Raw genomic sequence first — 12,683 nt, 5'->3', positions numbered from 1 at the left:
TCCCAGCCCCATCCCAATGCCCCACTGACCCCCAGGAGAGACCAGCCCAGGTGAGTGGGATGGGATGGGATGGGATGGGGGGATCTGAGGAATCTGGAGCCCTCTGAAGCTGGTTCTCCATGGATTTCGGGTTGCTGTGGGGATCCCTGAACCTGCTTTTCCGTGGATTTTGGGCTCACCTGGAGCTCCCTGCTGTTGGCTTCTTCAGCCCCAGCTCCTCACACTGCGCCTCGTAAATCTGGTTCATGGTGCTGTTGCCCAGCTCACACATCAGCTGGAAGTGAAATTCAGGGAGGGAATTAAAGCCTCAGGGGAGGAATTCCCCCTTTTCCAGGGAACCCCTGCATTCCCAGGATTTCTCCCTGGGAAAATCCAGCACTCACTTTCAGCAGCTCTGGCTCCCAGGAATCCAGCGTGAGGGATCGGACCTTGGAGCAGTGAACACCCAGGCTCCTGTTCAGCCAAGAGGGAGAAAATCCAGAAATTATTACCATTCCACAGGCCCACAATTTCCCTAACGAGGTTAGGCCAGTTCTTAATTATCTCTCTGTGCAGATGGAGCTGAACCAGGGGGTGTTGTGCACATAAAACACACAGGGACAATTTCTGCTGGATCTATCGGATCAAACGCTGCAATTCCAGCTCCACCACTTCTCCTGGGATCCTGCACTTCATCCCTGGCCATTTCTCCTGGGATTTTTCCCTGGAATTCTGCGCTCCATCCCTGGCAACTTTTCCTAGGAATCCTTTAGTCCATCACTGGCAATTTTCCCTGGGATCCTGCACTCCATCCCTGGCCATTTTTCCTGGGAACCTTTAATCCATCCCTGGCTGTTTCCCCCAGAATACTGCGCTCCATCCCTGGCCATTTCCCCAGGATTTTTCCCTGGAATCCTGCCTTCCACCCCTGCCCATTTCCCCCAGGATCCTATTCTCCATCCCTCCCCATTTCCCTGGCTATTCTCCCTGGGATCCTGCGCTCCATCCCTGACCATTTCCCCCCGGATTTCCCCCCGGGATCCTGCCCTCCATCCCTGCCCATTTCCCCCCGGATTTCCCCCTGGGATCCCGCCCTCCATCCCCGCCCATTTCCCCCCACGATCCTGCCCTCCATCCCTGCCCATTTTCCCCGGGATTTCCCCCCGGGATCCCACCCTCCATACCCGCCCGTCGCCCTGGGATTCCCCCCAGGCTCCTGCAGCCCAGCAGCACCTGTGGATCCCGGAGCACTCGATGCAGAGCAGGATGCCCAGGTTGATGCTGGCCCAGCGCGGGTCCGGCTGCCCACAGTCGCAGCACTGCTCGTTCCCAGGGACGCTCTGCACTCTCTGCAGGATTGTCTCCCCCTTCCCGCCGCGCTCCCGCGAATCCGTGGCCGAGTCGATGCTGCTGGTGGAGGGGGAGGCTGTTCTGTCCAGCCTCTGCAGGGAAAAGCAATAAATCAGGTTAACACCAGCTGAAACACGGGCAAAAGAATTAAAACCTTGCAATTCTGATAAAGATTAGTAGGGACGGTATGTTTATTACCGCGCTGGACAATGTGGGGGATTGTTTCTTTTTAAAGGACGTGCATGCTCTTGAGAACTTTTGATCTCTTTTTCTTCTTCTTCTTCACTAGTTTTACATACTTATAGAATTTCACAATAGGTTTACGAATATTTATTCTGCTGATTTTGTGTTACACTTGTAGCTAGTTTTTTTATCAGGAAGTACGGAAAGAACTCTTGGGTCACTCTGTCCTATCTATTTCAAAGTTCAAAAAATCTCTCTTTAGCTTAAAAATTCACATTCTTTTTCTTTAACTAAAACAGTTTTACTAACACTACAAAGTTACTAAACTAAACAACATATTTTACTTATACTAACAAACTTAAAACAACACATTTCACTTCAATCTAAATAAATTTCTACCCTATTAAACTTTCACTCTATCTCACAGCACACCTGGAGGAGAGCAAACTCGGCTTGGTGTGATGCCACCTTAGTGTTGGATTAAGTTCTTTTTTGATTTAGAGATGGGGTAACTGAGAGGTGTTTTAAAAGCTTTTATTTTATTTTCAGTTTTATGTGAAGGGTGAGACAATACAGATGCTATAATCTGTGTTATTACAATTAGAAGCCAACTATTTTTTAATTACAATGTAAGTGTTTCTTGGCTTATTAGTTTTTGTTACTCTATGTTGTAAATGATTATCTCAGTGTTTGCAAATGCATGTAACAAGACTGTGTGAGCTTTCTGTCAGGTTTTGAGAATTCTTTACAAATCCACTTTTCACATCTCCCCCTTTTTCTTGAAATGTAAAAATAACAGTTTTAAGAATTGTTTACAAACCCATTTCCCACATCTCCCCCCTTTTTCTTGAAATGTAAAAAGAACTGTTTTAAGAATTGTTTACAAACCCATTTCCCACATCTCCCCCCTTTCTTGAACTGTAAAAATTTTTAAGAAGTCTGTAAAAAGAACTGTTTTAAGAATTGTTTACAAACCCATTTCTCACATCTCCCCTCTTTCTTGAACTGTAAAAAGAACAGTTTCAAGAAATGTCTACAAATCCCTTCTTTCCTGAGCTGTAAAAAGTTTTGAAAAGTCTGTAAAAATAACAGTTTTAAGAATTCTTTATAAACCCATTTACCACATATCCCCCTTTTAGTTGAACTGTAAAAATAACGGTTTTAAGAATTCTTTACAGATCCATTTCCCACATCTCCCCCTCTTTTTTGCGCTGTAAAGGTTTTTAAAAAGTCTGTAAAAAAGACCAGCTTGAAGCATCCTTTCCAGATCCCTTTGCCCAGCCCTCACCTCGATGTAGTAGCAGTCGGGGCTCTCGCGGTAGGCGGAGGCGATGCTGGCCTGCACAGCCTGGATCCAGGCCTGGCGCAGCTTCTCTGAGTCAGCCTGCAGCATGCAGCTCCTGCAACAGCAGGGAACGGGGTGGGGAGAGCCAAAAACACCACCAGGGTGTGGGGTGAGGCTGTTCCTCTTCATCCTCAGCACGGGAATGGCAGCGGGGCAAAAATTTACCCCATAAGGTCGGGGTGGTCCCACTCCGCAGCTTCCAGGTAAAAAATTTACTCCATAAGATGGGTGTTCCCTCCTCCACCCCTCTAGGTAAAAATTTACTCCGCAAGGTTGAGGTGTTCCCACTCCAAAGCTTCCAGGTAAAAATTAACCCCATAAGGTTGGGGTGTTCCAACTCGGAACTTTCTGGTCGAAATTAATTCTGCAAGCTTGGGGTGTTCCCTTTCCAAAGCTTCCAGGTAAAAATTAACCCCAAAAGGTTGGGATGTTCCCACCTCAAAGCTTCCAGGTAAAAATTTACCCCATAAGGTTGGGGTGTTCCCACTCCAAAGCTTCCAGGTAAAAATTTACCCCATAAGGCTGGGGTGTTCCATCTCGGAACTTTCTGGTCGAAATTAATTCTGCAAGCTTGGCGTGTTCCCTTTCCAAAGCTTCCAGGTAAAAATTAACCCCAAAATGTTGGGATGTTCCCACTTCAAAGCTTCCAGGTAAAAATTTACCCCATAAGGTTGGGGTGTTCCCACTCCAAAGCTTCCTGGCAAAAATTTACCCCAACGAGCTTGGGGTGTTCCCACTCCAAAGCTTCCAGGTAAAAATTTACCCCATAAGGTTGGGGTGTTCCAACTCGGAACTTTCTGGTCGAAATTAATTCTGCAAACTTGGGGTGTTCCCTTTCCAAAGCTTCCAGGTAAAAATTAACCCCATAAGGTTGGGGTGCTCCCACCGCAAACCTTCCAGGCAAAAATTTACCCCACAAGTTTGGGGTGCTCCCACTCCAAAGCTTCCAGATAAAAATTACCCCAACGAGCTTGGGGTGTTCCCACTCTGAAGCTTCCAGGCAAAAATTTACCCCCAAGGTAAATTTCCAGGCAAAAATTTACCCCAAAATTTACGCAAGGTTGGGATGTTCCCTCCTCAACCCCTTCAGGTAAAAATTCACCCCACAAGGTTGGGTTGCTCCCTCCCCAAACCTTTCAGGTAAAAATTTACCCACAAGGCTGGACAGCCAAAGGTGTTTCCACTCCAAACTTTCCAGCCAAAATTTCCCCCACAAGGTTGGGGTGTTCCCACCCCAAACTTTCCAGGTAAAAATTTATCCCACAAGGTTGGACAGCCAGAGGTGCTCTCAATCCAAACCCTCCAGGCAGGTCTGGAAACTGTTTTTTAAAAGCTGGGCATTATATACGAAATATATAAATTCTCAATATAAAGACTATAATGGAATATGTTATGTAAATATATAATTATATTATCAAGAACTAATAACAATTTATTCTAGTATTTTCTTATCATTAAATATATATAATTCTACAATCAGATCCAGCTTATGGTTATGTCTGAGGAACTCCCCGGGGATTCTGGCATCTCCCAGCCAAAATTTATCAGCCTCTGCTTAAATCTCCTCTCAGCCCAGCCCAGGGAGTCCCAAACTCACTTGGTGGGGGAGACGACCTCGAAGCAGAACCTCCTCTCGATGTCCTCGCAGGGTTTGACCGTGCAGAGCCTCAGGTCCTCCACCACCACGGTCAGCACGTCCTGGGGGACACAGCAGGGCCTGGAGGGGCTTGGGGGGGCTTGGGGGATCCCTGGGGCACAATTGGGAAACTCCTGCCCAGACCCTCTAAACTCTCTCCCAAATTCTGCAAAGTCCCTCCTGCCTCAAACCCTGCAAATTCATTCCCAAATCCTCCAAATTCCTTCCCAAAATCTCCAAAGCCCCTCCTGCCTCAAACCCTGCAAATTCCTTCCTGCCCAAACCCTCCAAACTTCCTCCTACCCAAACCCTCCAAATTCCTTCCCAAATCCCCTCCCCAAACTCCTCCCCAAGCCCCCCAAAAAACCTTCCCCAAACCTCCCCCAAACTCCATCCCAACCTGCTCAAACCCCCCCAAACTCCATCCCAACCCCCCCAAACTGCTCAAACCCCCCCAAACTCCATCCCAAACCCCCCAAACTGCTCAACCCCCCAAACTCCATCCCAAACCACTGCCCAAACCCCCAAACCCTCCAAACTCCATCCCAAACCCCCCAAACTGCTCAAACCCCCCCAAACTCCATCCCAAACCATTGCCCAAACCCCAAATCCCCTCAAACTCCATCCCAAACCATTGCCCAAACCCCCTCAAACTCCATCCCAACCTGCTCAACCCCCCCCAAACTCCATCCCAACCCCCCCAAACTGCTCAAACCCCCCCCAAACTCCATCCCAACCCCCCCAAACTGCTCAAACCCCACCAAACTCCATCCCAACCCCCCCAAACTGCTCAAAGCCCCCCAAACTCCATCCCAACCTGCTCAAAGCCCCCCAAACTCCATCCCAACCCCCCCAAACTGCTCAACCCCCCCAAACTCCTCCCCAAACCACTGCCCAAACCCCCAAACCCCCCAAACTCCATCCCAAACCATTGCTCAAACCCCCAATCCCCTCAAACTCCATCCCAAACCCCCCAAATCCCTGAAACCCCTCCCCAAACCCCCCAAACCCCTGCCCAACCCCCCCCAAGCCCCCCAAAATTCCTCTCCAAACACCCCAAACTCCTCCCCAGACCCCCAAACCCCTCAACCTCCATCCCAAACCCCCCAGAACTCCTCCCCAAAACCCCTCCCCAAGCCCCCCCTGGCCCAAGCTGCGTGCAGGATCAGACCCCAGGGCCACAGGGAGGGATTTTTTGGGAATTTGTGTGGGATCACAGGCTTTACTGGGGACTTAATTACTTAATAAGTAATTGTTTCATACATAGATATTGAATAAATAAATAAACAATACATAATTAATACATTATTAATAAAGAATTAAGAAAAACTACTCAATAAGCAATTATTTAATAAACAGTTAACAAATAATTGCTTAATAAATATTTAAGAAATAACTACATATTTAATAAATAATTATTTAATAAATAATTAAGCACTTGGTTAATCCCCTGCTGTCACTTGGGGCAGCCTCACTGACCTTCAGCTTCTTCTGGTAGACCAGCTGGCTGTTCTGGATGGAAAACCACCTCCTGAGGGGGGACAGACACACAGACAGACATCAGGACTGCCCCATTAGAAATTCAACTTTTCATGAGGCTTTGGAATAAATAAATTAAAGAAAGAAATTAAAGAAATAATTTAATGCTTCAATGAGTGTTTATGCACAGAAACTGCCTTTGTTTGCATGGAAAAAAAATATTAATGGGTAAAAAAATAAATTAATCCCAAAAGATTGGGGCGTTCCCTTTCCAAAAATGCTTGGAATTAGGGTTTCTGAAGGGGTTGGGTAAGAATTCCTTCTCTTTGAAGCTTCCCCTGGTGCTGAGGAGGCAGGGGAAGGGAATTCCAGGGAAATTTGGTGCCATTCCTTGTCCCCCAGGCTCCCTGGTGGATCCAGGTGGAAATGGACATCCAGGAGGTGAGAAAAAAATGGGGGGGAAAGGTGGGAGGGGAAAAAGTGGGGGGAGAAAAAAGGGAAAAAATGGGGGGGAAAACAGGAGGGAAAATGGAGGGGAAAAAGGTGGGAGGAAAAAAATGGGGGGGGGAAACAAGGGGGGAAAAAGGAAAAAAATGGGGGGGAAACAGGAAAATTTGGAGGAAAAAGATGGGAGGAAAAAAATGGGGGGAAAAAAAACAGGGGAAAATATGGGAGGTGAAAAACCGGGAGGGAAAAAATGGGGAGTGGGAAATGGGGGAGAAAACAGGGGGGAAAATGGGGAAAAAATCAGGGGAAAATGGGGGGGAAAACAGAGGGGAAAAACAGGGAGGGAAATGGGGGGAAAATGGGAGGGAAAAATGAGGGAAATAAAGGGAGGGGAAAAACGGGAGGGGAAATGGGGGATAACAGGGGAAAAATGGAGGGGAAAGAATGGGAGGGGAAAAAAATGGAAAAATGGGAGAGGAAAAAACCAGGGGGGAAAACGGGGGGGGAAATGTGGGAAAAAACAGAGCGGAAAAACAGGGCAGGGGGGAAAATGGGAATGAAGACAGGGATGGAGCTGTGTGGAGCCTGCTGCCCACATGGGACTGGGATTTTGGGCAAAAACCTGGGATTTGAGGGCAGGGAAAATCCTTGGAGCTGTTGAGGCTGATGTTATTCAGAGGTCAGGAAAAGCAGGAAGAGGCTGAGGTTCCCTCCAGGATAAGCAGGGAATGATCCTGGTCATGATTTCATTGTAAAAAGCACTAAAATTCTAAAAAAAAAAAAACCCCTCTCAAACCGACCTCATTTTAACGATTTTAACGATTTGTTTTATTTATTGGGTTTTTTTAAAAAAAAATTATTAACTCATTTTAATGATTTCTAATTGATTTTAATGATCCATCTTTGAACTGCTCGGCTGCAAATCCTTGCAGTGATCTCAGTGGAAGGGAAGTGGGCAGGCTCAGCCTGGAGCTCAGCTGGAGCTGGAATTCCTCCTCACCTGTTCCATGTTTTGAAGGCGTTGCTGGCTCTCTTGAAGAGGTAACCTTCCATCACCACCCCGTTGGGGGCATCCACGTTGAATTCCACCTTGGGGTCGTCGTAGGAGAAGTCCTGGAGAAAGGAAAGGGGCTCAGACTGGCGGGAGCTCTGGGATCGGGGTGGAGATGGGTAAATAGAACAAGAAAAAGAGAAAATGCCAAAATCCCAAAGCTTTGGGGCAGGATCCCTGGGATCAGGATGGAGATGGATAAATAGAACAAGAAAAAGGGTAAATCTGCCAAAATCCCAAAGATTTGGGGCAGGATTCCTGGGATCAGGGTGGAGATGCTTTAATAAAACAAGAAATAGGGACAAATGTGCCAAAATCCCAAAGATTTGGGGCAGGATCCCTGGGATCAGGATGGAGATGGATAAATAGAACAAGAAAAAGGGTAAATCTGCCAAAATCCCAAAGATTTGGAGCAGGATCCCTGGGATCAGGGTAGAGATGCTTTAATAAAACAAGAAATAGGGACAAATGTGCCAAAATCCCAAAGTTTTGGGCAGGATTCCTGAGATCAGGGTGGAGATGGATAAATAGAACAAGAAAAAGGGTAAATCTGCCAAAATCCCAAAGTTTTGGGAAGGATTCCTGGGATCAGGGTGGAGATGCTTTAATAAAACAAGAAATAGGGACAAATGTGCCAAAATCCCAAAGTTTTGGGCAGGATTCCTGGGATCAGGGTGGAGAAGGATAAATAGAACAAGAAAAAGGGACAAATGTGCCAAAATCCCAAAGCTTTGGGGCAGGATTTCTGAGATCAGGATGGAGATGCTTTAATAAAATATGAAAAGGAAACAAATGTGCCAAAATCCCAAAGTTTTGGGCAGGATTCCTGGGATCAGGGTGGAGATGCTTTAATAAAACAAGAAATAGGGACAAATGTGCCAAAATCCCAAAGTTTTGGGCAGGATTCCTGGGATCAGGGTGGAGATGCTTTAATAAAATATGAAAAGGAGACAAATGTGCCAAAATCCCAAAGGTTTGGGCAGGATTCCTGGGATCAGGGTGGAGATGCTTTAATAAAATATGAAAAGGAAACAAATGTGCCAAAATCCCAAAGTTTTGGGCAGGATTTGTGGGATCAGGGTGGAGATGCTTAAATAAAACAAGAAAAAGGGACAAATGTGCCAAAATCCCAAAGATTTGGGCAGGATTTCTGTCTCTGATCCCAGGATTTGGGGTTTTGGGGATTTGGGGTTTCGGGGATTTGGGGTGTCAGCCCTTTTTCCTTTACTTCTCCTCGGCTTAGTTGGCTTAACCTGGCCTAACCTAATAGGGCCCGGCTTAAGTGGCTTAACCTCACCTAACCTGAGCCCGGCTTAGGTGGTTTAACCTGGCCTAGCCTAACGGAGCCCGGCTTAGGTGGTTTAACCTGGCCTAGCCTAACGGAGCCCGGCTTAGGTTGTTTAACCTGGCCTAGCCTAACGGAGCCCGGCTTAGGTGGTTTAACCTGGCCTAGCCTAACGGAGCCTGGCTTAGGTGGTTTAACCTGGCCTAGCCTAACAGAGCCTGGCTTAGGTGGCTTGTCCTGATCCCGGCATGGAAAGGGCAGGGAAGGGAATCCGGGGGGCACTCACCTGCAGCAGGGTCTGCAGGGCCGGGCAGCGACGCCGCGAGAACAGGAGGCAAAGGAAAATCAATCAGTTGATTAATTATCATTATTAGTATGATTAATTCATTATTTATTCCCAAACTCCAGGCTGGGAATCGTTGCCATGGGTGGAAAACCCAGGGTCTATTCTGGGAATAAACCAGAATTTATTCTGGTTAAATTATAGTTTAAAGTCCTGTTTAAATCTGTTCTAAAATTCTAGTATCAATAAATTAATAATATATTAATTCAGTAATAATATTTTATAATAATATTACTAGATTAATTTATTATTACAAACATATCAATTTATTTTATAATAGTTAATTTATTATATTAATGTCTTATATAAAATTATTCTATAAAATATAATAGAATAATAATATAATAGCAATACTAAAATAATAATAATAATAATAATAATAATAATAATAATAATAATAATAATAATTTACAATTCTATTTTAAATAATACTGATAATAACAAGCAGTTGGAGCTGCCCAACAGCCACAGAGTTCTCAGGGACATCCAGAGAAGTCAGGAAAATCCTGAATTTCAAGGAAAGTCAGGAAAATCTGGAATTTCCAGAAAAGTTAGAAAAATCTGGAATTTCCAGGAAAATCCTGAATTGTCAGGAAAATCAGGAAAGTCAGGAAAATCTGGAATTTTCAGGGAAGTCGTGAATTTCCAGGAATGTCAGGAAAAGCCCAGATTTCCAGGAAAATCAGGAAAACCCGGAATTTTCTGGAAAATCAGGAAAATCGGGAATTTTTAGGAAAATCCGGAATTTCCAGGAACGTCAGGAAATCCAGAATTTCCAGGGAAATCCTGAATTTTCCAGGAAATTCCTGCATTTTTCAGGAGAATCCGGAATTTCCAGGCAAATCAGGAAAATGCGGAATTTCCAGGAACGTCAGGAAAATCCCGGATTTCCAGGAAAATCGGGAAAATCCCGGATTTCCAGGAAAATCGGGAAAATCCCGGATTTCCAGGGCTGCAGGCCGGGGCTCGGCGCTCACCCGCTGCTGGATCAGCGCGTGCTTGTGCTCCATCTCGCGCTTCTCCACGGCCGCCGCGATGACCAGCTGGTCCAGCTGGGAACGGGGCAGGGGTCAGCTCCCCCAAAATGATCAACACCGACAGCCCCCACCCCAAAATGATAAACATTGACAGCCCCCACCCCAAAATAATAAACACTGACCCACCCCAAAATAATAAACACTGACCCACCCCAAAATAATTAACACTGACAGCCACCCCAAAATGATAAACACCAACAGCCCCCACCCCAAAATGATAAACACTGACAGCCCCCACCCCAAAATGATAAACACCGACCCACCCCAAAATGATAAACACTGACAGACCCCAAAATGATAAACACTGACCCACCCCAAAATGATAAACACCGACAGCCCCCACCCCAAAATGATAAACACCGACAGCCCCCACCCCAAAATGATAAACATTGACAGCCCCCACCCCAAAATTATAAACACTGACCCACCCCAAAATGATAAACACCGACCCACCCCAAAATGATAAACATTGACAGCCCCCACCCCAAAATTATAAACACTGACCCACCCCAAAATGATAAACACCGACCCACCCCAAAATGATAAACATTGACAGCCCCCACCCCAAAATAAAAAACACTGACAGCCACCCCAAAATGATAAACAATGACCAACCCCAAAATGATAAACACTGACAGCCCCCACCCCAAAATGATAAACACTGACCCACTCCAAAATGATAAACACCGACTCACCCCAAAATAATAAACACTGACCCACCCCAAAATGATAAACACTGACAGCCCCCACCCCAAAATGATAAACACTGACAGACCCCACCCCAAAATGATAAACACTGACCCACCCCAAAATGATAAACACCGACAGCCCCCCCCCCAAAATGATAAACACCGACCCACCCCAGAATGATAAACACTGACAGCCCCCACCCCAAAATGATAAACATCGACAGCCCCCCCCAAAATAATAAACACTGACCCACCCCAAAATAATAAACACCGACCCACCCCAGAATGATAAACACCGACAGCCCCCACCCCAAAATGATCAACACCAACAGCCCCCCCCCAAACCCCCACCCCAAAACCACACTGACAGCCCCCACCCCAAAACAACAAAGGAGAAAGGGGGGGAAAAGGAAGGGGGGGAAAAGGAAGGGGGGGAAAAGGGTAAAAAGGAGGGGAAAAAGAGGGGAGAGGAGGGAAAAAGTGGAAAAAGAAGGGGAAAAAAGGGGAAAACGGAAGGGGAAAAGGGGGAATAGGAGGGGAAAAAAGAGGCAAAAAGGTGGAAAAAGGAGGCCAAAAGAGGAAAAAAGGAGGAGAAAAAGGGGAAAAAGGAGGGGGAAGGGGCAAAAAGGAGGGGAAAAGGAGGGAATAAAGGAGGGAAGAAAAAAGGCGAAAAAGAGGCAAAAAGGTGGGGGGGAAAGGGACAGAAAGGAGGCAAGAAAGGGGGAAAATGAGGGGGAAAAAGAGGGGGAAAAGAGGGGGAAAAGAGGGGGAAAAGAGGGGGAAAAGAGGGGGGAAAGAGGGGGAAAAGAGGGGGAAAAGAGGGGGAAAAGAGGGGAAAAAGAGGGGAAAAAGAGGGGAAAAAGAAGGCAAAAAAGAGGCAAAAAGGGGCAAAATGCCACGTCTGGGTGGGCACCCACACAGGAGGGGAAAAAGGCAAAAAGGAGGCAAGAAGAAGGGGAAAAAAAGAGGGGAAAAGAAGGGAAAAGGGAGGCAAGAAAAAGGCAAGAAGGAGCTGAAAAGGGGCAGAAAAGGGCAAAAAATGGGCAGAAAATGGGCAAAATGGGGGCAAAATGGGGGCAAAATGCCACATGTGGGTGGGCACCCACTGGCCCAGCCCCCCCGGACGCCGCTGCAGGCAGGAAAAGGGGAAAGCCCAAACCCTTTTGGGGTTCAGGGGGGCAGAGCCCAGCCTGGCTCTCACCTCGGTGGCCAATTTCTTCATGTAGGGCTCGAGCTCGTGCAGGAGGCTGGAGCCCTGCTGGAAGAAGGTGAACTGGGCGTGCATGAAGGACAACATCTGGGGAGAGAAACCACAGCTGCAGTGGGAGCTGGAACTTTCAGCAGTTTGGGTTTGTGAGTTTGGAATTAAATGAAGAATTTTATTTGAGATGTTTTGGACAATCTCTGGGTTGGGAGCTTGAACTTTCAGCATTTTGGGTTTGTGAGTTTGGAATTAAATGAAGAATTTTATTTGAGATGTTTTGGACAATCTCTGGGTTGGGAGCTTGAACTTTCAGCATTTTGGGTTTGTAAGTTTGGAATTAAATGAAGAATTTTATTTGAGATGTTTTGGACAATCTCTGGGTTGGGAGCTTGAACTTTCAGCATTTTGGGTTTGTAAGTTTGGAATTAAATGAAGAATTTTATTTGAGATGTTTTGGACAATCTCTGGGTTGGGAGCTGGAACTTTCAGCATTTTGGGTTTGTAAGTTAAAGTTTAGAATTAAATCTAAGAGTTTATGTGAGCTCTTTTTGGACAACATCTGGGGAGAGAAACCACAGCTGGGTTGAGAGCTTGAATTTTCAGCATTTTGGGTTTATAATTTGCAATTACATGAAGAATTTCATTTGAGATGTTT

At 46.2% G+C, this 12,683-nt stretch overlaps 1 protein-coding gene across 1 annotated transcript in view; it reads right to left on the bottom strand.

Annotated features, from left to right (window-relative positions):
* ACAP3 (ArfGAP with coiled-coil, ankyrin repeat and PH domains 3) overlaps positions 1–12,683 on the bottom strand; it is a 66,263-nt gene that overhangs the window by 7,276 nt on the left and 46,304 nt on the right. Inside the window, exons 8-17 of the mRNA XM_068171363.1 lie at positions 12,026–12,121; positions 10,076–10,150; positions 9,042–9,053; positions 7,420–7,532; positions 5,973–6,024; positions 4,455–4,555; positions 2,801–2,912; positions 1,213–1,421; positions 384–453; positions 180–274 (exon numbers count right to left, since the gene is read on the bottom strand). Of these exons, the coding sequence (XP_068027464.1) occupies positions 180–274; positions 384–453; positions 1,213–1,421; positions 2,801–2,912; positions 4,455–4,555; positions 5,973–6,024; positions 7,420–7,532; positions 9,042–9,053; positions 10,076–10,150; positions 12,026–12,121 (935 nt within the window). The remainder of the gene's footprint in view (positions 1–179; positions 275–383; positions 454–1,212; positions 1,422–2,800; positions 2,913–4,454; positions 4,556–5,972; positions 6,025–7,419; positions 7,533–9,041; positions 9,054–10,075; positions 10,151–12,025; positions 12,122–12,683) is intronic.

This window comes from Anomalospiza imberbis, chromosome 23 (genome assembly GCF_031753505.1).
Source record: "Anomalospiza imberbis isolate Cuckoo-Finch-1a 21T00152 chromosome 23, ASM3175350v1, whole genome shotgun sequence".
NCBI classification, from domain to species: domain Eukaryota; kingdom Metazoa; phylum Chordata; class Aves; order Passeriformes; family Viduidae; genus Anomalospiza; species Anomalospiza imberbis.
This window is presented reverse-complemented; position numbering and strand designations above follow the sequence as displayed.